Genomic DNA, 26400 nt, shown 5'->3' with positions numbered 1-26400 from the left:
CATTTTGCATCCTGCAAGCCAAATCCTCTTTTTATTATTTTTTTTCACCGTGTAAGGAAAAAAACAGGTAATGCCTTCCCAGAAGCTGAACAAATCAGGGTCTGTATTCACAAAACATAGCTTAGAGTTTTCTCTTAAAACCTATTTGAAAAGCTGCTGAGACAATTGTTTACTACTAAGGAATAAGAGAAGTCTTGAGCTAAGAGTGAGGGCAGGTTTAAACTCATTGCTATGGATGATGTCAGCATGCTTACTAACTATGCACATAGTGATTGGCTAATGGTGAGGGGAGCAGTCTTTGTCCAAGAATAATTCAGGGAAACTTATAATGTTATGTTGTTGTTTTCCAAGGCTCAAAGAAGTATTGCCTTCTAAAAAGTTTGCTCCCTGCTATTGATGTTTAAGACATTAAATAAAGATTTTCTTCAAGTGTAACAAACTTATGTATTTTCTTAGAAAATAATGAAGAAAATACATAAGTAGTTACAGTTGAATTCAGAATTGTATGTTAAACATCATTTGGGAAATATTTAAAAAAGAAAAACAAGTTCAAAGGGGGCTAATAATTCTGACTTCAACTGTATATAAACAATGTCTTTTCCTCAGTGTCAGTATAGAGCGCACAGTCATGAGTCGCACTTGGCTGTGTCTTGGATATATTACAGGGAATTGAAACATTAGTGTGAGTAATTCATTCATTCATTTACCTTCAGCTTAGTCCCTTTATTCATCAGGGGTCCCCCACAGACTTTACATATGTTTATTAATCCTCGTAAGTGCTGCATTCAAATATTCTTTTGATTGAGAGAGATTCAGCTTTTACACTTTTTCAGTTAGTTACAAACAATTAAATAACACAGAAGTACTGGGAGAACAGTTTATAGTTTGGATGTAAACACTGATGTTTATGGTAAAGATTAAAATCACTGTTTAATGGAACTTGACGCTGGTGAATGTTGTAGCAATTACATTGTGTACATTGTGTTTACATTACATTGTGTAACCAATGGGTGGCGACAAACAACCATCAAAATTATGTCACTGAATAGGTTTTCCAAAATGATCCACTTATAATCAAACATAAAGTTTTATGTGTGAATTGTTGAATAATTAATTAAAAATAAATTTGATATAGTGTACAAGATGTCAGATTTCTATATTTAATAGTGGTGGGCCGTTATTGGCGTTAACGTGCTCCGCTAACGCGAGACTCTTATCGCGTGATTAAAAAATATTGCTGTTAATCTATTCTCAAAGTTGGGTTGGGAGCTGGGTCTATTCTTTGCAAGCTATGATGACTTTCACCTTGATAATTTAGCGCGGATGTATACCTGACCGTTGAGCCGTCTGCCAAAAAAGTGCCCTTCTGAATCAAATGAGCAGGATGTCCTTCTAGATCTTTCACTTACTTCGAAGACACTACTGACTTCTTTTACATGGGAATCTGTAGTCTAGTTATTTGCCTTAATAGACAATAATATAATTAAGGTGTTTGCGTGAAGTGCTTTCATGTAAGAGTTTTTCTGTAATTTTGGGTGACTACAGTTTCACTTTCACTCATAAAAGACATTTCATTCATTTATGCCCCCGTGACAAACTTATTGATGCAAATAAGCAGTCCTGGTGAGAGTGTTATGGAATTTAATAACGCACGCCAAATGGAAATAAAAAACTTCCGCATTTCGAGATGTGAGTGTGTGTGTGCGGTGCTTTACTGACAGCCGCGTGTGTGGATCTTGTTGGAAAATAAGTTGAAAAGTCCTACATGATGGTAATTAAATCCGAGATTAATCTAGATTTAAAAAATGTATCTATGCCCACCTATAATATTTAGCATTATCAGCAACAGTAGCAAAGATAATTTTTCATACTGAAAATTTTCCTTTTTTTCAGCTAGTTGTTTCTAGATTTTTATTTTTATTAAAATTACAGGTTTATAAATTCTGTTTGTTAACACCAAAAGTGTCTTTCAGTACTATTTTTTTAATAAATGGAAAGCAAATGACTTTGTCTCCTCCCTTGTTTGCTGATCCGAAAAATGGTCCGATCCATGACTCAAAAACCGCATTGTGATTCAAACCGTGAGATTTGTGATCCGTTACACCACTAACTAACATTGCACAAAGTTTGTCACAGTGAGTACATTTTTTTACATCATTACATAAACTTGCAATGAGGGTTGGTCATCAAATATGAAAACAGTACTGATCCCTAAATGCTACATGAACCGATCCTTAAAAATGACACACAAAATGATGGTGGACGACATTAAAAAATGGCTTTTTAAATTGAACAATGTTTTAAAGATTTAAAATATGTGTATGTATGAAATATAAGCAATACACTTAGCTGAATTCAAAATATAACTTGCCCCAACTTACCTCAAACAAGCCACCTAACCCAACTATAATCATTTTCTAAATTATTATTTACTGATATATTCCTGATATATCACAAACCAGTTTTAAAATTTTTAAATGCTTTTGCAAATGTATGACCATATTTGTATTCTCTGTCAAAAGCCACACTTATCTCGTCTGCATGTCCTGACTAATGAGGTTGTGTAAAATATTTTACACTATAAATGTTCTATTTTGATGTTACATGTTAATGTGTCACCTGGTATCCTTGAAGGAAGGGGTCCAGAACGGTGCACAGGAAAGCGAGGGTGCTGTGACCATTCGCTGACATCACAATTTCATGCTCTAATACCTGCAACACCCCACGCTTCATCAGCAAATAACAGGCTTCTTCAAAGTCCTACAAAAACACACATACATGCATTTATATGTCATAGAAATAACACATGCAGGACTTTTTTACACAAAGCAGACTTATTACTCATAATTTTATTACGTTAGTTACTTTCTGTTACAACCATCAAAACTGATAATCAGATAAATTTGGTTTAAAAAGACCTATTATGCAAAAATCACTTTCATAAGGGGTTTAAACACAATTGTGTTGCAATAGTGTGTGAATATAACCAGCCTCTAATGATAAAAATTTATTCATTCTATTTTTTATAATCCCACTTCATAAAAACAGTCTGTAGAAACACTTTGATTCACATTTTCTCTTCGTATGTGTCATGGGAGGAGGAAAGCTCCACCCAATCTATCTTTCATTAGCACAGACAGCCCTGAGTGAGAAGCAAACATCCGCCATTAGAGTTTTCAATCTGTGCATAGCTCCACGCTCATTTGGAAAGAGAGCTGGGAGCACAGTCTCATTTGAATTTAAAGCGACAGTCACCAAAACAACACAATTTGGATCAAGGTCTAAAAGGGGCAGTTTTAAAAAGGTATAAAAAGTTATTTGTGTGGTATTTTGAGCTGAAATTTTACATACACACTCTTAGGGACATGAGACAGTTATTTTATATCTTGTTACAAAAAAAGAGCATAATAGGGCCCCTTTAAAATAATGTCTCTTACAAGCAGGAAAGAAAATAAAATGGCACTGAAGCTTAACCATAACAATGTGCAAAAAACATAAAGCAGTATAAATAAAGTTATATTTTGATAAATGGAAATTTAAATTGACCCTTCGCTAAGCCACACCCGAAAACTGCCACACACCAATCGTGGCTTAGCAACTGTAACTACGCGCAGGCGGTATGTCAAGCTTTCGAGCAAGGGAAACAAGCCAAAGCGTTGTGCATATGGATTGTGCAAATCTGATACCCGGTATCCTAAAAGTTTGGATTAAATATAAAAAAACAGAGATATGATCACAATCTGAGCACTTGCGATCAATATACTTCACCCGCAGCTGTTTTTTCAGTCATTTATAACCCTCATGTCCATGTCAGAGCTACAATTCACCAATTATTTCGTCGGTCTTTTGGAGATTTAGTCATTGGTGACGGCGTTATACTGGGCTAGTGTCTGCTTTTATATTTGCTGTCGAACTAATATTTGCTAGTAGGGAAAATCTATTGTTCACTTATGCTATTTATACTTTGATTTACATTTCAATTTATTTATTTTTCCACTTAACTGCAAATTAGAATAGAAACGGTATAAAAAGCACACAAACATTCTGACAGTTATAGGTCCTGTACATTGTTATGGGTCAATGATGCTAATATTCGGCAAAAATACATCAATTTCCCCTTTCTGGTAGTAACGCTATATTTCATCGGTTAGTAACGCTATATTTCATTGCACTACAATTAGTCTATCAGGCTTTTTGGCTAAAGAAAGAGAAATCACGGTTAAATTTGTTATTATTGGATTATTTTTAAATTTCACCTCTCCTGCTGTTCAACGTTAAGCTGTTGAATAGTCAGCGTATGAAGCGGCTAGGCTTTAGCTTCAATTTTGATTAAATTATTTTGTAATCTGCTACGTTTTATGTCGTGAATATACCCCTGTAATGCATACCGCAGTCCTTTTTTTGTCTGGCTTTCTGAAATATCTCACCTGTTCGACAAAAATGACTAATTATATCGCTGGTAATGTCTGATAGCGCCGCATACATATTTGTAAGGATGGCTATATCTCTCTATAATATTAAACCCTGAAACGGTTAAGGAGCTCCACACGAGACAGGACCACCAAATGGTCAAGCACTAAAACAATAACTTTCTAATCTGAGAAGAAGATCAGCTAGAAAACCAGTTGTTCGGGTTGTCTCGATCATGCAGCCTGAGCCCCCCTCTTTGCCCTGGACTTTACCTTCTCCACCAGAGCAGCTCACTCACATTCCACACAGAATGTTTAAGTTTTTAATATGGTGTATCTTGTGGCTTTATATTCATGTTTGGTGTCATTTTAAATCTCTCTGTGTGATTGGTAAAGTGGTCTTAATTTCACTGTAGTATTTTACAATCTCCCGTATATCAGTTAATTTGGGTTTTGACTTTGATAAGATCTTTGCCAGATGCTCCACTCCAGGGCAAATGGTCTTTACATCAACTCATGACCAGGCAAGTGTCTTGGTGAAGCTTTTATTGTCTTGAATTTATGACGATTTGAGTATTTAGGCAAAGGGTGCAGAAGTGTCTGTGGGATTCTGTAGGCAGGATACCCCATTGCAGTTTGTGAGTCTCTGAGCTCTGCATCAGGACTTATATGCTGCAATGTATTTCTACACGGTCAGGTATTAATCTCTAACTTAAATGTATCTTCGAATAATTGATGTTGTACAATCTTGATTGGCTATTTTGTTTAGTTATGTGAATTGGAATGGAAAATCTTTGCCTGACAAATAAATGTAAAATTCTTGTTTAACTTTAATATCTCCTGAAATCATTTAAATCTAGTAGATTGTTTAGGCTGATGTTTCCGCAGCCTACGACCAGGATTTGTCATACATTCAGGATCAATGGATGGAGCATGGGCACAGCATTAGAGACCTGATGATTTCTGACAATCACTGACTTAGTATAATATAAATTAGGGGGCTAAATACAACTTCCTTTAAATATGAGCAAGCATGGGGCGGCCAATTATTGCTTAAAGGAAGTAGCTTTCAGTTATATTCTTTGACTAAGCTAAATTAAACTTTTCTTAAATATGTGCAAGCATGGGGCGGCCTATTATTATTTAAAGGAAATTAGCTTATCGGCTAAGAATCGGAACTGGCGAGGTTGTGTCCGTGAGCAGATGTAACTGGCCAGCATACTGACTCTAAGCGACTTCGGGTAAATGATGAACCATTACTTGAGAATAAGGATTTATTAGGTTAATCAATCTAAATTAGACCGAATCACAACCTATAAGGTAATCAGCTTGAATTAGATAAATCTAAAATTATTATAAATTGGAGTCAGATTAAAATTCGGAGTTGGAAACAAATTAAAATAAATCTTAATGAATAAAAATATTTCTTTTCACATGTGCTAAAAGGCTTACATGCATTTAACCTTCACCCATGCTGTTAGTTCCGTCATAGGAAAATAGTTGGGCCTTTACACATATGTAATAGACGTGCCAGGCACAAAAGCTTGACAGGCGTAGCAACAGTTACTAAGGAGTACGGGGCTAAGCGAAGGGTCAATTTAAAATGCCCCCCTAAAAATCCCAGATATTGCATGACTTGGACAACAAAAAAAAAACTAACTTTCAATATCTGGAATAGACCTTTTAAAATTCCATGATAACGCAGAAAAGTCTCCTCTTGAGACATTTATTCATTTCAAAACACCACTTCGTTTAGTAAATCACATGAAAACTTACATTTTAAAGTGTTATTTATTGCTGCTCAGTAACCAAATAATACAGCACAAAATAATAATACAAAACGAACAATAGTCCATTTCTCTTTGAACTTAAAAATAAGTGAAAAGCTTTTTTGACATTTAAACATAAGTAATAATTTTACACTGAAAATAAATAACAGAACAATAAATAAATAAATAAATAAATAAATAAAATTTATTTGTCTAATGTAAATCTAATATTTCCCTTTAAAGAACAAATGTAGTTCAAGGCTGCTGAACCTGTCTGAAAGGCACTTTGATCAACTATTTTACAAAATTGTTCTGTATTTCATTTAGTATTTATTTTTTCTTTTTGGACCAGAGTAGAAATGTGTAACTTATATTCCATACAAAGTATGAAGCTGATCAGTCAGGTCTTGTCACGTGACTCGCGGGATTCTGAAAAGTTTAGATGCTTTCAACTATGAGCGCCTGGAAAGCACAAGCATGTCACGCAGCTAGCGTGTCACTCCCAATATGCGTGTGCAGACCGCACGCCTCCATTGGAAATAATGAACTTGCACACTCAAAAGATGTGATATGTGAACAGCCCTTAGTTGATAGCCTCAGCCATAGTTAATCAAGTGTGCGTCGGTATTACACACTACAACAATCCAACACTGGCTTCAATTTAATAAGAGTAAATCTCAAAACCCAACCTGCACTGAGTCCCCAGGACACAGGATAAATTCATTGGAGAACATGTTCCTCAGGAAGCTGAAACAGTTGAAGATGTCATCTGGAAGATACAACACCGCGACTGTAAATAATCCAAAGTTAAACAAGTGAAAACCTTTAGCAAAAACTTCCATCTCTTCCAAAAATCTAACCATCTCCTACCTTTTCTACTGGAGTTTGTGCTTTGCATGGCGACGGCTAACAGAGCAGGTCTCAAAAACACGTGGAGGATCTGGTTCCTGTAGGAGGCGCAGGAGAGCACAACGACCGCTCTGTGAAACACGGCTTCTTCTGCGCTCATCTGAACCTGCGACGAGTCTGTGGCGCTCAGCTGAACGTGTCCTGCGGGAACACTTAACAGGTGTCTGTGCAGAGTCAAACTACTGCGGATGACTTCAGTGCAGGACTCGTGATCTGCAGAAAGAGACAGAAATATAAATATGACAAAAAAATTAAAAAAATCAATGTACCATGTTATTTGTCCCTAAACATGAACCACAGAAATGGCAAATGATTTATCATCATAACAATTTAAAGAAAACATATTTGTTCTAAATATCAATTCAGTAATCATGATCTTGAAATGAACAAGCTCCTGAGCTCCTAAAGAACAGCGAACATGTAGAACATTATGAACACAAATCAAATAGAAGGTGAGACACAATTTCTTCTTTTCTGCCCCAAACAACACTAATAGAGAAATATTTTTCCCCCACTTTGAATTACTAAATAATTTATTCTTTCATTTAATTGACTGAAAAATAGACATGTTGACTGGCATGCAAAATATGTGTACACTACAGCTGCATGACATTAGACTAAATTTAACATTGCAATATTTTTTTTATTTTGCAATGTATTTTTATAAATATACACTCACCGAACACTGTGACAGGTACACCTGCCCAAGTCCTCGTTAATGGAAATTTCTAATGAGCCAACCACATGGCAAAAACTCAATGCATTTAGGCATGTAGACATGGTCAAGACGATCTGCTGCAGTTCAAACTGAGCACCAGAATGTGGAAGAAAGGTGATTTAAGTGATTTTGAATGTGGCACGGTTGTTGGTGCCAGACGGGCTGGTCTGAGCATTTCAGAAACTGCTGATCTACTGGGTTTTTCACACACAACCATCTCTGGGGTTTTACAGAGAATGGTTCGAAAAGAGAAAATATCCAGTGAGCAGCAGTTCTGTGGGCGTAAATGCCTTGTTGATGTCCGAGATCAGAGGACTGATCAGATGACAATGGCCAGACTGGTTAGAGCTGATAGAAAGGCAACAGTAACTCAAATAACCACTCGTTACAATCGAGGTATGCGGAAGAGCATCTCTGAATGCACAACACGTCCAACTTTGAGGTGGATGGGCTACAACAGCAGAAGACCACACCGGGTGCCACTTCTGTCAGCTAAGAACAGGAAACTGAGGCAACAATTCGCACAGACTCACCAAAATTGTACAATAGAAGATTGGAATTACGTTGCCTGGTCTGATGAGTCTCGATTTCTGCTGCAACATTAGGATTGTAGGGTCAACAACATGAAGCATGAATCCATCCTGCCTTGTATCAACGGTTCAGGTTGGTGGTGGCGGGTGGTGTAATGGTGTGGGGGGATAATTTCTGCCAGAGCCTACCAGAGTATTGTTGCTGACCATGTCCATCCCTTATGACCACAGCGTACCTCTTCAGATGGCTACATCCAGCAAGGAAACACACCATGTCATAAAGCGCGAATCAACTCAGATGGTTTTTTGAACATGACAATGAGTTCAATGTACTCAAATGGCCTCCACAGTTACCAGAACTCAATCCAATAGAGCACTTTTGGGATGTGTGGTATGGGAGATTCGCATTATGGATGTGCAAGCGACAAATCTGCAGCAACTGTGTAATGCTATCATGTCAATATGGACCAAAATCTCTGAGGAATATTTCCAGTACCTTGTTAAATCTATGCCAAGAAGGACTAAGCCAGTTCTGAAGGCAAAATGGGGTCCAACAGTGTACTAGTAAGGTGTACTTAATAAAGTGGCCGGTGAGTGTGTGTCTTTGAACAAACTCATTCATTCATTCATTTTCTTTTCGGCTTAGTTCCTTTATTAATCTGGGGTCGCCCCAGTGGAATGAACCACCAATTTATCCAGCATGTTTTATGCAGCGGATGCCCTTCCAGCTGCAACCCATCACTGGGAAACACCCATACACACTCATTCAGCCATATACATTTTGGCCAATTTTTTTAGCGTACCCAGTTTACCTACAGCACATGTCTTTGGACTGTGGGGGAAACCGGAGTACCCAAAGGAAACCCACGCGAACACTGGGAGAACATGGAAACTACACAGCCGAGGCTTGAAGCAGCGACCTTCTTGCTGTGAGGTGATTGCGCCACCGTGTCGCCTCTTTGAACAAACTTTAATCTAAAAATCCAAAAACTCTCATAAAAACTATTTGTTAAGTAAAATAATTTCCAAGAGTAAAAACAAAAGTTTTAGTCTGTCATATTTCATAAAAGCATGAAAATTGTTTCTCTATCAAGAGAGATCATACAATGGAGGATTGGCCAAATTAAGGTCAAGTGACCTTAGATTGAGCTATTAGATTTCTCTGGCATGAATAATTCATCGACCGTCTTTTCCTTTATGTAAGCAGATTCTGCATATCCTGGAGATATGCATGATCAGTTTTGTCATACTGGGACAATTTGAAGAACGTGATATATTATAATCGGATACAATTTTACACGTCTATAGCTGCTTAGATATTACATTTCGAGATCTTTCTTTTACCCAAGGATACAAATTCTTTCCTGGTATGTAGGACACTTGATTAATATTCAGCAAGTTTTTTTAATGTTATTATAACTCTACTGTTGTCAGTGTGTTTGTTTGTTGCTGTTAGTATTCACATTTATGTATTTGGCAGATTTATGCATAACTGTATCGAAGGTATTCATTTGAATAGTTCATGCTTTCCCCCGGAATCAAACCTACAACCTTGGCATTTCTCGCACTTTCAGGAAGGTTAATGAATTTATTCTCGAGACTAATTAATTAGGCTATTTCATGTTAATTTATTTTAACACATTTTACAGTATTTAGTATAAAGAAATAAACACTTATTGAGATTAAAATATGTAAATAAAATATAAAACTAAATATTAAAATATGTAAAGTTTGGGGTCAGTGAGATTATTCAGCAATGATTCAACTTATAGATAAAAGACCTTTAGATTGTTATTTAATATTTTTAAAATATTTTTTCCCTCATTATTTTGAATAATAAAATGCATCACAGTTTCTAATAAAATTTTAAGAAGCATTCGATTTTAACAGAAACGTTTATAAACTGTAAAACATATTGGAGTGTACTGGCATTTGGCGTCTTAGCAACTTATAGAGAACAATGTAAAGATGTGCCATGGAGGGCTTTAGTCTCTCGGTCTCTGTTATTTTCAAAATAAAGAGTCCCAAAATCCTACAAAATGTAAAAGAAGCTTAGATAGACTTAATATTAGGGTACAGAAATGATCATTGTTGTAATCTCAATAGGAAACATTGCGGTCAATAAAACACAGACTGAAGCATGCAAATCAATGATGCCGTGATTTAGTGTCTGTTTTGTTCTAATTCACCAGTTTTTCACCGGTATTTTGCACGACAATGAGGAAACTATAGTGTTTCAGGATCACAGTATGTCATTTTCATCTGCTGAACTCTTATTATTCAGCTATGCTTACGTTTACCCCAGATTGTCATAAAAATGGAAATGTCACCTTTTAAAAAAATTGTACTGATTTCAAACTTCATATCAGCGGTGTTCATCTTGTGTTCATCTGGTCTTGTTGTGAACGTGCCTTAACCCATTCATGAATACAATTACACTGGTGTGATTAGAACGTTCAGAACACACAAAATCAACTGCTACAATTCAAATCTGATGGCTTGAGCATTGAGGCATAGAAAGAGATGTGCGGTGCTTGTCACCACTCACAATTTATCATTGTTTTCAAGCAAAAAAACATTTATTTGAGGTTTTAGACATTCAAATACACATAAGTACTAGTATAACATATAAGATTTATAAAATACATGCTTAACTCTATGGAGACAGCAATAATAATTGTTTTTAAAAATAATTGGATGATGTGTTTTACTCACGCAATATACACAGTGTTTATGTTACTACAATATTTTACTTTCGAATATTTTCCCCTTCCAGATAACCAGAGTGATTTACTTTCATGTATTTGGGAAGAAATTTATGAATGAGCATGTTGTAAATCCAGCAGCTCTGATCTCTCAGCTCTAGTCTCTGATTGTTATTAAGCTGGTTAAAAGACGATATACGATATGCTGTTCCACATATTTGAGAATCAAATTACAAATTATTTAATATTTCACAGTATAATTAAGACATTTGTCAATATTTGCAGAAACAAACAAAGCATGATATTATATATATATATATATATATATATATATATATATATATACACACACATATATATACATACATATATATACATACACATATATATATATATATATATATATATATATATATATATATATATATATATATATATATATATATATATATATATATATATATATACATATATATATATACACATATATATATATATATATACCACACACATGTATATTTATATATTTATATATTTATATATATATATATTATATATATATATATATATATATATATTTATATATATATATATATATATATATATATATATATATATATATTATATATATATATATATTTATATATATATATATATATATATATATATATATATATATATATATATATATATATATATATATATATATATATTATATATACTTGGGACTTGTGAATAGGCGTGAATAGGCAGAATGATCGGTGTCGTTATAATGGCGTGGACAAACTTGTTTGGTAAAAAAAGGTTCACAACAAACAGGTACCAGCCAACAGTATCCGAGGTTTTCTTTTCACTAAAATTACTAAGTACAAGAGTGAAAGCGAAAGATTGAACCAGTCTGCTGACCCGCTGACTGCCCGGACCCGCCGTCTCGAGTGCATGACAATATGTGTGTGTCTGTGCCTGTGCCTGTGTATGTGGTCACGTGATGTGCATTTTCAGCGGTAGTGTGGAAGAAGGGCTACTCAGAAATGCTAGATGAAACGCCAGATTGGATGTGGATCGTTTTTGCTTTAAAATGCCATTTAAAAACTATGACCTATTAGTGTAAACGGGGCCTAAGTGTGTATTTTTCGCGAGCGGATTTGCAACGAGGGCAGGGCGGAGGACTGCGATGCCGGCTCAGCATCGTGGTGTCTGTCGGCCATTGGCGATGGACGATGGCATCGTTATCGTCCCAACCCTAAAATATATGTATATATATATATGTATATATATATATATATGTATATATATATAATATATATATATATATATATATATGTACGTACGTACGTACGTACGTACGTACGTACGTACGTACGTACGTACATACATACATACATACATACATACATACATACATACACATACATACATACATACATACATACATACATGTATGTATATGTATATATATATATATATATATATATATATATATATATATATATATATCTATATATATAGTTATATATATATATATATATATATATATATATATATATATATATATGTATATGTATATATATATATATATATATATATATATATATATATATATCTATATGTATTTATAACTTTGAATCTGAACTTTTTAGGATTTGATCCAAATGTGTCATTTTGGTGACTGTCGCTTTAAATTCTAATGAGATTGTGCTCTTTTCTAAAGATAGCAGAGCTACAAATGCCTGTGTCAGCATAATGGCAGATTCAAAAAACAACATTAACATCCTATGCTAATAAGGGACAGATCGTCACTGCTCACTCCCCCCCCCCCCTGATGAGACAACGAGAGAATGTCAAATTGTTTTTATGAATTGTGAGTATAAAAATAAAATGAATCCATTTGTACCATTAGAAGGTGGTTATATTCACAGACTGCTGCCACACAACTGCGTTTAACCCCTTATAAAGTGATTTTTACATCAAATGGGTAACAATAAAATAAAAAACTCAGCAGGAGAATTTAGAACTTAAATGTGAAAAGTTTAGGAGTTTTAGACAGAACCACAGAATCACTTTCAAATATGCCATTACCTTTCAAACTCATTTACTGGTCATTATCCATAAGCAGTCTATGTTTGGTTGTGACAGTAATCTCTTACCAGGCCAGTCCAGGAAAGCTCCAAAAGCCAGCGCGAGATGTCTGAGCCAGTCTGTCTGTTCAGTAAGAGAGGACAGATCCAGACCGTCAGGGTGTGAAGCAGCAGTGTGGCAATAAGAACCCAGGGCTTCAGAACCATGTTCTCCTCCTGCATTCGCACCAGACGAAACCCAGCGTCAGTTAGAAACTCATGAGTGTCTGTGTTGGGCTTCTGAGGAATATGCCTGATTAAAAAAAACACTAGTCATTTGCGACATTCAACATTAATTTTGTACAACAAGTGCAAAACAAAGTGATTAAAGTAAGGTAAATTTTACTCAGTTTACTGGTTCTTTCTTCTGCTGCAAGGAACACTGAAGAAGATATTTTGAAAAATGTTGAAAACCGGATTTCACTGACTTCACATACTAGAAAAAAAATACTATGGATGTCAATAGTTACAGGTTCCAGCATTCTTCAAAATATCTTCTTTTGTGTTTAACAGAAGAAAGAAACTCAACAGGTTTGGATCAATTGAAGGTTTGGATCAATTAAGTGTATAAAAACTAAATCTGGAATAAATGTAAATATTAGTATATTCTAAACAAAAACAAACACTGAATGTGCATGTATAAACATAAACATTTTTATTTGATCAGAAATACAGCTAAATATCCTATTATTAATTATTAATTAAACATGTGAGTATCTAATCTAGTCTTCAGTCGTATACAATTACCAAAATGCTGAAAAAGTTTTACATTTCATGTACAGTTGAAGACTGAAATTTTAAATTCTTTTTCAAATATTTCCCAAGTGATGTTTAACAAGCAAGGCCATTTTCACAGTATTTCCAATTATAATATAAAGTCTTATTACTTTTAGTTTGTCTGGAATACAAAAATAAAATGTAAAAATATCTAAGGTCAATATTAGAAAAGAATGACCAAAACAACATTTCAGATGTTTTACAATGTCATCAATCTGCTGGTTTGTCCATTAACCCATCCCATCACTTCAATTTTATCATCACATGATTCATTAAAACAAAATCACATGACTTTTTCGCTGGAATTCCGGTACCAATCCATCAAGAATTTAAAAACGTCCATTTCCTGCTAACATTTGAGCGTTGACTGGAGTGTTTTAAAGCCATGATTCATCAGCGGATTGCTCGTATGTCTGTGTGTGCATAGCTTTTTATTCACATTTTCAAAATTAATGTGCACATTGGTACTTCAATAAAGCATTTTTTATGTGATGTTCCAAAATGTGCATAAAACAGGTGGATGTAAACAAAGCCCCTTGCTCTGGTTTACTCATGGGATGTTTTTTCACTTCAAGCTAATTCTCTTGCCAAGTCGAATTATTTGAACTTGCGCAATAGATGGGACTGAGGCAAATTCTGTATATTTGCGCTAAACGTAATGCATATTCCATGTCATTGTGCTGCCCGAAATAATTCACCTCTATTCATGCATTTCCATTGACTTTGCATATACTCACGCCAAAATACTTAATTTCAAAGTGAGGGGATCCACTCAAAATCTTTGCAAAATCAATACCCTGTGTGAATATTGAACAGCAGAACGTGGCTGAATGGCAGCATCATACCTGGGCAGCAGGTTGTATTGAGAGCGGTTTATCTTTCGTTCTGCCAGACTACGCACAGATACTGGCTGACCAAAGTACACGTGCATACTGCCATAGTCCTCACTCAACACCCGCCGAGCCTTCAGCAGACCTGACACAAACAAAAACACAACATATCTTTATATAGTATAATGTCCTAGAAAAAACTAAAATAACTATAAGATTTAACATGTGAATATTAATTTTCTCGTTAAATAAGAATGCTATCTTTAGTCTTCAATAAGCAGCAGCAGTAATTTTGCAAGTGAAATATCTAATTATTAATTTATATTTTAATAAATACTTATGTAAATAATATTTATGTATGGTAATTTTTATTTTATTGACCATATTTACTGCATATTTGGATAAATTACTGTACTATATATATCTACCTTATATTGGCCAGAATGACTTCTCTATATCGGCATTGGATATTTAAGCATCCCATATCAGTCCACACTAGAAATATGATTAAATTAATAATAAATTAATAATTAGTTATAGATACGTGTTTTTTATTAATATTTACATTACTAATTAAAACTTGATGTTTTAATTTTTTTCATAAGGATACATTTAGAATATTAAATATTACAGTAAACTATGCTAAACTGTTGCAAAATGAAAAATTCAATTCAATTTATTAAAATCTTAATAATAAAAGCAAACATTTATTATTTGTTAATTATACCACAAAATATTAAACAGCAACGCCATTTTTTACATTAATAATAATTTAAAATAATGTTTGTCGAGCACCAAATCGGCGTATTAGTGTGATTTTTAAAGAGGTTGACTCTTTGACTTTGGGTTTAGGAACACCAAGCAACTCACGGGCATCTTTTGGGCGAGTTTTACACTGTTAATATTAAACAGCAACAAAATTTTTCTACATAATAACAATCATTATAAATAATGTTTCTCAAGTACAAAATCCACCATTTCAGAGGGTTACTAAGATTTCATTTAATGCTGAAAATGAGGCCTTCAAATTACATTAATAAACTACATTTAAAAATTTATTTAAACTCTAATGATATTTCACAATATATACATATATATACACATATATACACCTTTCCAAGTTTTAGGAACAAAAATATAACTTTACTTCCAGTTGATCATTTGGTATACGAAGTGGCTTATATGAAAGGCAAAGGTCTGACTTTGCTTAGACAAAAGTCTTGTCACTTAACAAAAATAATGTACAGTATAGAATATAAAGTCATGGTGCAGTGGAAAAATAATGAATATTGTGTATGACTCCCATGAGCTGGAGGATCCATACATCTCCGCAATAACTCAAATAACTTATTAATAAGTCATCTGAAATGGCAAAGAAAGTGTTCTTGCAGAGTCCCAGAGTTCATCAAGATTCTTTGGATTCATCTTTAATACCTTCTCCCACATCTTACCCCATACATGCTCAATAATGTTCATGTCTGGTGACTGGGCTGGCCAATCCTGGAGAACCTTGACCTTCTTTGCTTTCAGGAACTTTGATGTGGAGGCTGAAGTATGAGAAGGAGCACTATCCTGCTGAAGAATTTGCCCTCTCCTGTGGTTTGTAATGTAATGGGCAGCACAAATGTCTTGATACCTCAGGCTGTTGATGTTGCCATCCACTCTGCAGATCTCCTGCATGCCCCCATACAGATTGTGACCCCAAACCATGACTTTTCTATCACCAAACGGCCTTCTGCAGTATTTGTGATTAAATCTACCTTCTGACACTTTTGCAAATGATCAATTAGAAGTCAAGTTACTATTTGATGCTCTTACAACTGGGATCCACGACAAGACTTTTGTCAGGTAGTGTAGATATGTAGACTTAGCGAGTGATTTCCCAAAATAATAAAATAAAATAAACGCTTATTGTGTATGTCATTTTCTTTATTTTATTTGTTTATTTGCTGCTTGTTTAATTAAGTTTAATTTGAATCTTTTGCTAGTAATACACAAAAAAATGGAATAGTGAAATATGCAGGAAAATGCCAACATACAGAGGTTGACTCTTTGGGTTTGGGGACACCGAGCAGCTCGCGGGCGTACAGAGACTCCTCCAGGATCCTCTCGTAGCTGATGCTGACAGGAACCAGATTGACGTCAAACAGCTCCCCTTTAAAAAACGGCTCCATCACAATATTCAGCAGCCCTGAGGGAGAGCAGAAAGAAAGCGAGAGGGAGATGAAGCGGACACAAAATGCTGTTTCTCTCATTCATCTAAATTTGCTTTTTTGTTGTGTGTGATTGATGATCCGTCGGCGTCAGGCTTTGCAGGTTTCCAGCAGTCGTTTTCAACCTCTGTGCCATAAATTAGTCCAAGCCTCTTTATATCACTCCGGGACTGTGATCCAATTGCGGAAATCCTGTGGAATTTCATTTAGCTGGCATCTTGCTTCCTGTGCGCAAGCACTATGGACCCCGAAACAATGTTGAACTGTCACCTTGAATTTATTTGTGCAGCAATATTAATAAAAAAAAAAGGCAGAAAAGTGTGGAAAAAGCCTTGACGCTGCACATTAAATGCCAAAGTCAGCGGAGAGCTTTTTATCAAAATCAAACACACAATAAATAATCACAGAAATGTGTAAAAACTGATGTACAATTACAATTTTGTTTAAAAATACTAATAATCTTGACCTATTTGTCAACTACCCATCATGTGATATTTTATCTTATAACTTACATAATTATTTAGGTGTCTAATTATGTTTTCCTGATGCTTCTTGTTTGGTGAACTAAACTAGTGTGTGGATTTAAGGCATTTGTGCGTGTGTGTGGGGGTGTGTGTGTGTGTGTGTGTGTGTGTGTGTGTGTGTGTGTGTGTGTGTGTGTGTATAATCCTAGTGCAGCAATGCCTTAGCTGCAACTTAGCAAGCTGCTGTGCTTCTAGCCAAATGCCTTTGAGTCCTAGTGCTGTCATGTCGAATTCTCAAGCCAACAACAAAGTTAGTCAATGAACTTTAGATTCTAGATTGTATGGTCTGAGCTAAGATGAATCTTTAAAAAGAATAATAATATTAATAGTGATGTACAAATACCTGTCTTTGGTGTGAGTGATTTACATGTCCGGCTTCTTGTTCCTTCCAAGAAGAACTCAATTGGGGCATATCCATTCTGCATAATAAATGAACAAAAATATGTTTTGAGCTATTTAAACTCCACAAATTTGGGAGTAATCATGTTTTATTTATTTATTTATTTATTTATTTTTTTTGCTTATTAAAAGTATAGTCTCTTTTGAAAGATTTTGAAACATTCATTTATTAATTCATTTTCATCCGCTTTTCCAGGGCCGGGTCACAGGGGCAGCAGTCTTAGGAGAGAACCCCAGACTTCCCTCTTCCCAGACGCTTCCTCCAGCTCCTCCAAGGCCTCCTGAGGCGTTCCCAAGCCAGCCGAGAGACTTAGGCCCAATTCCAATTCTACCCCTTACCCCTGCTCCTTGTTTTGTGCATTCCCGTGAATCTGTAGGAGTGTCTCAATTCTCTTTAGCTTGAAGGCGTAGGGCTAAGGGGAAGGGGTAAATACCCCTTCGAACTAAGATTTTCAGGACCACTCTCGAAACCAAGGGATAAGAAAATTTCCCAGTATACACCAGCTACAACGGCAGGGTAGTTGCACCCGGAAGTAAGGGGATCCACAAATTAGATTTTTTTTGTCATTATTATGAATTTTTCCGCGTTCGTGTTTTACCGTCATGCTTTTATAAAAAAAAAAAAACGCTAAAAAAAAAAGAATAAATAAATAAATAAAAAATAAAACGCAAAATTTCGCTATCTATAATCCCTAATAATAACTTTTTTACAGCAGTCCTACAACATTCTGACACTCGATGACACTGGAATACCCTGTCAGAAAAGTCTAGTGGCTGGGAATGAGCTTTTTACAGTGTCTGCTGTATTGTTAATGTTGTTTTTGGTGTGTTTTCATCAGAATATGGCCACGTTGTAAATGCACAGTATAGTTACGATCTTATTGCCACATTAGATTGTTAGGATAATTAATATATACCTTCAGTGATTTCCTGAAGGTAAATACCAAAAAATAGCACAACTGTAATAACTTCAGCAGTCGCCATCATCTGATCTCATATGAAGCAAGAGATCGTGATGACATCTGATGACGTGTGAAGGTGCTGTAGTGCTGTCCCATTTCTTAGGGGTAAATTTTGAAGCCCTTCCCTTCACACTAATTTTTAAGGGCCAATGGGAAGGGGAAGGAGTAGGGGTACAAAAATAGAATTGGGACTGGGCTATAGTCCCTCCAGTGTGCTCCCGTGTAGATGTCCAGGAGGCATCCGAAACAGATGCTCAAGCCACCTCATCTAACTTCTCTGGATGTGGAGCAGCAACGGCTCTACTCCGAGCTCGTCCCGGGTGACAGAGCTCCTCACCCAAACTGCGCCCTGCCACCCTGCGAGGGAAACTCATTTCAGCCACTTGTATCTGAGATCTTGTCCTTTTGGTCATGACCCGAAGCTCATGACCACAGGTGAGAGTAGGAACGTAGATTGACCGGTAAATTACTGCTGCCACTGCACCAATCCACCTGTCAATCTCACGTTCTATCCTTCCCTCACTCGTGAATAAACCCCAAGATACTTGAACTCCTCCACCTGGGGTAAGGACTTCCCTCCAACTTGGAACAAACCCCCTTTTTCCAGTGGGGCACCACGGCCTCACACTTAAGAGATGCTGATTCTCATCCCAGCCGCGTCACACTCGGCAGCAAACCGCCCCAGTGCATGCTGAAGATCCATGTTCGATGAAGCCAAAAGAACAACATCGTCTGCAAATAACAGAATGAAATCCTTTGGTCCTCAAACTGGACCCTCTTCAGCCCACGGCCAAGCATAGAGATTTTTATAGACAAAAATCCTATTAATATTATTATTGTTGTTGTTGTTGTTTTTATTAATGTTTTTATTTGAAGTTTATATGTGATTATTTTTAGCATTAATCAAAAGTGACAGAAAAGACAGAAAAGACCCAAAAATAATAATTATGTCATCCTTTACTCTTCCTTTACTTGTTTCAAATATGTTTGAGTTTCTTTCTTCTGTGAACAAATAAGAAGATAATTTGAAAACTGGTGTAAACCACTGACTTCCATTTCTCATACTATGGAAGTGTTCAACATGAAATTGTAGACTGATATTGTAAATTTGTAGTAATCTTATCAACTGCTAACATTTTCTATGTTCAAGACTGCAAGTAATGTTTAAGGATAAAATATGAAACAACCAAATAATAAAAGTGTTATATAGCATTACATCAATGGCTTTAATTACTCCACGAATTAAAATGTCATAATATTTTTTAGGAAAATAATAATAACAATGACTGTCATATAATTATGAATTCCAGACACTTGGACACTTAATCCAAATCAGTGCAACAATTGTTTATATAGCAAACAATTCTGTCAGGCACGTTAAAAACAGGAATCATTTGACATTAAGTTGGCATTTATTGATAGTAATACTGGCTAATTTGTGTGGATGTTTAGATGAAGTAATGTTACCCTTAGCATGGTCTTCACATACTCGGAGAAGACAGCCCAGTAAAGTTTATCTCCTCCAAACGACCGGCGGATGAAAAACGCTCCTGACATACGCAGCATCTCACCGATAAACTTCATGCTCATGAAATCTGGAAGAAAACATCCTGCCATTAGCAAACCGTGTATTGCTGCAAAAATCCAATGCAAATTGTAAACCATTTTTAAAAATGTTAAATTATTAAACTAATGTTCAAAAGTTTGCAGTCAGAATTTTTTGCATACATGTCGTTCAAAGAAGTTTATTTTGTTGTCTTTATTTTTTAAAATGGCAATGAATAGAAATTTGAAAATAAGAGCTTTTTAAATACTGAAGCAGAAATCACTTCTAACTTGACAAACATTTAATATTACTTTTGACCAACTGTATCAACTTTGCTGAAAACAAGAATATATATTTTTTAAAAACATTATCAACTTTTAAACAGTAGTTTTTTATAGTTAAAATTAGGAATGAATGCATGAATAAAATGAATGAATAAATTAATCAATAAATGAAAAAAATAATAAAAGAAAAAATGAATGAATGAATAAATTGATGAATAATGAAAAAAGAATGAATAATCAAATAAATGAATGACTGAATGAATGAATGAATGAATGAACGAATAAATTGATGGATAAATAAAAAAATAATAAATGAAAAATAAACGAATGAATGAATAAATCAATCAAAAAATAAATGGATGAATGAATGAATACATGAAAATAAATTAATGAAATAATGAATGAATAAATGAAAAAACAATGAATAAATGAATGAATGGAATAAATAAATAAATCAATAACTAAATGAATGGATGAATGAATGAACAATGAATAAATAAATGAATGAATAAATAAATGAAAAAAGAACGAATAAATGAAAAATTCATGTATGAAAAAATAAGTGAATTAATGTTTACATTAATGAATAATAAAATGAATGAATGAATGAATGTAAAAAGAATGAATAAAAGAAAAATTGCATGAATAGAATGTATGAATGATTTAATTCATTAATAAAAATAAACGAATGAATGAATGAATAAATGAATGCATGAATAAATTAAAAAAAAATTAATAAATTAAAAAATTAATGAATGAACGAATGAATATAAAATGGAATGAAAGAATAAATTAATGAATAAATAAGTAAGCAAGTAAAGGTTTAGTAAGTAAAGGTTCATTTATATAGCACCTTTCCCAGACACTGAGTCACAAAGTGCTTTACAATAAGAGAAAACAACTAAAAGAACACATGACAGTAAAAGAACTGTAAAAACATATTAAAACTAATTAAAAATCCAAATACAGAAACACTAATACTGTTAATTAATAGCTTGACCAAAAGGTGTCTTTAAATGCTTTTTAAAAAGTTCAACTGATCCCAGAGTTCTCAGTGCTATCGGGAGAGAGTTCCAGAGCCGTGGGGCCACCACACAGAAAGCACGGTCACCTTAGTCTTAAGACTAGTTCTGGGAATGGCTAAAAGGTCTTTGCCAGAAGACCTCAGTGACTGGCTACAGGAGTGACTGCTTAAAAGATCTTGAATATACAGTGGTGCTTGACCATGCAGAGCTCTATATGCAATGACCAGAATCTTACAATTTACTCTAAAACCAATAGGAAGCCAGTGTGACCTCCTACTGGTGTTAGTTAAAAGCCTCGCTGCTGCATTCTGCACAACTTGCAATCACTCCATAGAGGATTTGTTCAGACAGTGAACAGAATATTACAATAATCCAATCGAGAAGAGATGAAGGCATGGACAAGCATCTCCATTTCTTCCTTTGACTCTGACTCTTCCTTTGAATAAATAAACCTTTACTTAAATTAATGAATAAATAAAAAAATATATATAAATGAATAAACTAAATGAATGAATTAATTAATAAAATGAATGGATGGATGGATGGATGGATGGATGGATGGATGGATGGATGGAAGGATGAATGAATGAATGAAAACTGAAAAGAATGAATAACTGAAAAAATTAATTAATAAATAAATAAATAATGAATAATGAAATAAAGAATATATGAATAAATCAATCAAAATGTATGAATAAATAAATTAGTTAATGTATGAAAGAATCAATGGATGGAGGGATGGATGGATGAATTAATTAATTAATGATAAAACAAATGATTGAATGAATGAATGAATGAATGAATGAATGAATGAATGAATGAACAAATGGACGGATGAAGAAATGGATGGCAAAATACAGTACCATGCTGGGGGTTGCCATGTGTTTGTTACTTGTGTTTACATAATAGCTACACTATATATAGTTTCCAGTGTGCTGCTGCAGCAGTGTAACCCCATACAACCATGAAAACAATGTAAAATATTTTTTAGCAGATAATTCAGTCCATACTCACCCATTCCAGCTGCGATCACCGGCAGGGGAAGGTCGTACGTGTACAGTATATATGACATCATCAGGAAGTCCATATAGCTGCGGTGACTGGGCAGAAGAACCACTGGGTGTTCCTGTACAGCCTGCTGGAGCTGAGTAGGAATACATTACATTCAATTTACATGTAACAAACCAATCAGCAGGAACATCAACTAAGCTACTAAAGTGCAACTAAAGTTTAAAGGCCACATGGGGGTCCCCAGTAAATCTCGATATACTAGAGTTAAATGTATTGTTATTTGACATTGTCTACAAGCTGATCTATTATATTAAAGATTGCACAGATAATAGTTAACATTGAGCAGTTTCAGGGCAAAAAGTTGGGAACATTAATAACTGATACATAACATGATTTAAAGGGCACCAATTTTACCCCTTTTTCAAGATTTAAGCCTTCAGAATTGTGTTTGTAAAAATTTCAGCTCAAAACACCCATCAGATTATTTATTATAGCTTTCAGAATATTGGGATTTTCTGCTTTGAACACAATGTAGCTGTTTTTGTTGCCTGTGCCTGTCAGAGTGTGCCTCAATCTCTGCCTTGGCTGCATCAGATAAACAGCACAGTGACAGACATGAAGAAAGCAGATCTCATGTAACATTTGTGAGACGATAGTGAGAAATATTCCAGTGAGTATTATCCACTGTTACGTTCCAGGACGAAATATAATTATTTGTTCATTTATTTTATTTATATATAACATTATATATATATATATATCTATATATATATATATATATATATATATATATATATATATATATATATATATATATATATATATATATATATATATATATATTTGTTTTTTGTTTGTGCATCTGGATGGAGTAGCTGATGTTGTGTTGCATGCTTTGGCACATGCGCAGGTTTCCTCTCTCCCTCTCTATAGCTGCACTTGATCCAGCTGTGTTGTGAGCGGGAGCATATAAAAGAAGGAGAGGACCAAATGATGGACCTTCTGCTTGGTGCAGGTCACAAGCTCTGTTGTCATCTCAGCTGCTGTTTCGAACATTCTTATCTCCTGCCCCAGATTATCCATTGCAATTAGTGTTGTCGCTGTGACTAATTTTGTTGGTTGACAAATTTTCTAACTGCTCACCATATTTCATTAGAGCCTGTATGCTTTTTTTTTTACTTATATTAAAACTATATATTATTTTTGAAGAATTGAAGCTGTAGTTTGGGAGTCACCATTTACTTTGAAATCCCGTTTTCTCTTGGTTTGTGGCAGCGAGGGAGAAAGGGAAGTTTGTTGTAATTTTATTTGAGGTTCTTTTTTTAGCAGATAAGTTAGGATTATTTCCCTGCAAGTTAATTGACTTTTTGTTTATTATTTTGGCCTAACTTTATTATTTTGGTTATCCAAAAAGATGCTTCTGAGATCTTTTTTTGTAAATAATTGTTGTAGTAAATGTAAAACATTGTTATTCCTTGCTAAATACCTGTTGTGGTTATTGTGAGCTGGGACAGGAGTAGAGGAAACCCTACCTATTAAAATTTTATTTATAATTGTGTTATTGTTCCCGCCAACCCTTGACTGGTCGGTGCGTAACACTACGGTTACATGTTAAAACATGGCTGTCAATCAATTCATTGGGCAGGGAAACTGCACTTCTGCGTCACATTGCAATGGGCCTCAAAATGGGAGGGAATTGGATCCTATTTTTAACGTCAGGAAATAAAAAAAAAAAAAAGAGACTTGTTTTTATATCACCCTAATATAATAGTGGACACACTATACTTACACACAGTTCTGTCCAAACAGCTTACAAAAGATGATTTTCATCATAGGTGCCCTTTAAATGATCCACTGATCAAGACAGCTATAATCGGATCTTTATTATTAGTTATACAAGCGCCACTTAGAGTGTAAGATTGAATAATATACAATAATTCTTTGCAGGATATCCGATATTCATCTGAGCTTTTCTGTGTTTTAGTAGTTTGTTTTATTCCATCTATTGTGCTTTATTGTATTACAGAGTCTAAGCAGATGTCAAAATGCATTAATGCAATAGGAGTCTTGTCGTTTCCTATGGAGATTAGTGTGTGTTTACATAGCATGCTCCAGAACATAGTGACCACTTCCAAGGTTGCCAAGTCTGCTGTTTTCAGATCAGCAGCAATCGCAGATTTGACATTGATAATTTTCCATACAAATACAAAAGTTGTGTTTGTCATGCTGGGACTTTCACGTTCATTCATTAATTTTCCTTCGGCTTAGTTCCTTATTTATCAAGGGGTCGCCATAGTGGAATGAACCGTGAACTATTCTGGCACATGTTTTACACAGCGGATTCCCTTCCAGCCACAACCCAGTACTGGGAAACACCCATAGATCTCGCATTCACACACACACTACGGCCAATTTAGTTTACCCAATTTCACCTTAGTTTCACCTATGCCACATGTCTTTGGACTGTGAGGGGAAACCGGAGCACACGAAGGAAACCCACACAAACACAGGGAGAACATAGAAATGCCAACTGGCCCAGCCAGAACTCCTTCTTGCTGTGAGGTGACAGTGCTAACCACTGAGCCACCATGCTGCCACCTTCATGTCTATTACAACCATATTTTTAAACAGACAAAATAAGAAAATCATCGATGATCAAACGAAAATCGGATCATTATTAATCATATTAATGAGCGCCTCAAGAGAAATGGAGTTCCCTCAAACCATCTAACATTATTTTATTTGAAGCAATAAGACTGCATTAAATTAGGACACATGTTTTAGTAACAGCGGTCCGCAGATGCCAGGTGTTTGAGCGGGAATTTCACACGTGTATTTTGGGAAGTCCCTCACCCTCTGGATGCCCTCTTCATTGACACACACGCTGCGGAAGAGGCACTTGAAGGCTTTGCTGAGTGTAAAGGCGAAGAAGCGAACTGTGCTGAGCTGCAGACGGTGAGCCATTTCATCCAGAATCAACAACGCTTCCTCTGTAACACACTCAGGGCTGTCTCCTGATTCGGATGAAACCTACACACAGAGTTCAGTAAACATTTAAAAACCAAAGGCTTGATGGGAATATAAACAATACTATATAAACAATATTAACAATGTTCTGCCAACCACCTTCATGAATAAAACAAGCAACCGCATGTAGAAAACATACTCTTTTCCTCTTCGTACGCACCAGACACCTTCTTATAAACATCCTATGTGCAAATCTGAGTGTTATCCACAGAGATGAGCAGTGTTGGGGGTAACGGGTTACAAGTAACGCACGTTGCGTAATAATATATTTTTAAAGTAAAGTAACGCATTTTTTAATGAGTAAAGTAACGCATTACTTTTAAAAATAAGTAATATTATTTGAGTTACTTTTTACCTTTTACTTTTCAGCACTACCTACTGCGCCACTACATTGCCATTATTTTGAACTCATAGAAAAAAAAAGAAGTGGATTGTCATTAAGTGTAGATTATGTGTAATTAAAACTCTTGACAACTGCAAGAAACACAACATCGAAAAAAAAATAAACAAAACAAAACAGCTAATGTTAAACAACAAATGATTAACATCAGTTCATGTTCTCCAGGTAAAACTATAAATTCGACTAAACAAAAAAAATGGTTATTGCTTTTATTGTTTAGGAGATGCAGCCACTGTCTACTGTAG

General features: G+C 34.9%; 1 protein-coding gene across 1 annotated transcript in view; it reads right to left on the bottom strand.

The window, feature by feature from the left end:
• Positions 1–26400, bottom strand: part of gnpat (glyceronephosphate O-acyltransferase) — a 43006-nt gene that overhangs the window by 11945 nt on the left and 4661 nt on the right. Inside the window, 11 exon segments of the mRNA XM_056481118.1 lie at positions 2620–2760; positions 6868–6947; positions 7049–7300; positions 13188–13277; positions 13280–13410; positions 14780–14910; positions 16804–16955; positions 17845–17920; positions 20330–20457; positions 22732–22861; positions 25582–25758. Of these exon segments, the coding sequence (XP_056337093.1) occupies positions 2620–2760; positions 6868–6947; positions 7049–7300; positions 13188–13277; positions 13280–13410; positions 14780–14910; positions 16804–16955; positions 17845–17920; positions 20330–20457; positions 22732–22861; positions 25582–25758 (1488 nt within the window).

This window comes from Danio aesculapii, chromosome 20 (genome assembly GCF_903798145.1).
Source record: "Danio aesculapii chromosome 20, fDanAes4.1, whole genome shotgun sequence".
Lineage (NCBI taxonomy): Eukaryota > Metazoa > Chordata > Actinopteri > Cypriniformes > Danionidae > Danio > Danio aesculapii.
Note: the sequence above shows the minus strand (reverse complement) of the source record. Positions and strands in the feature narration are given on the sequence as shown.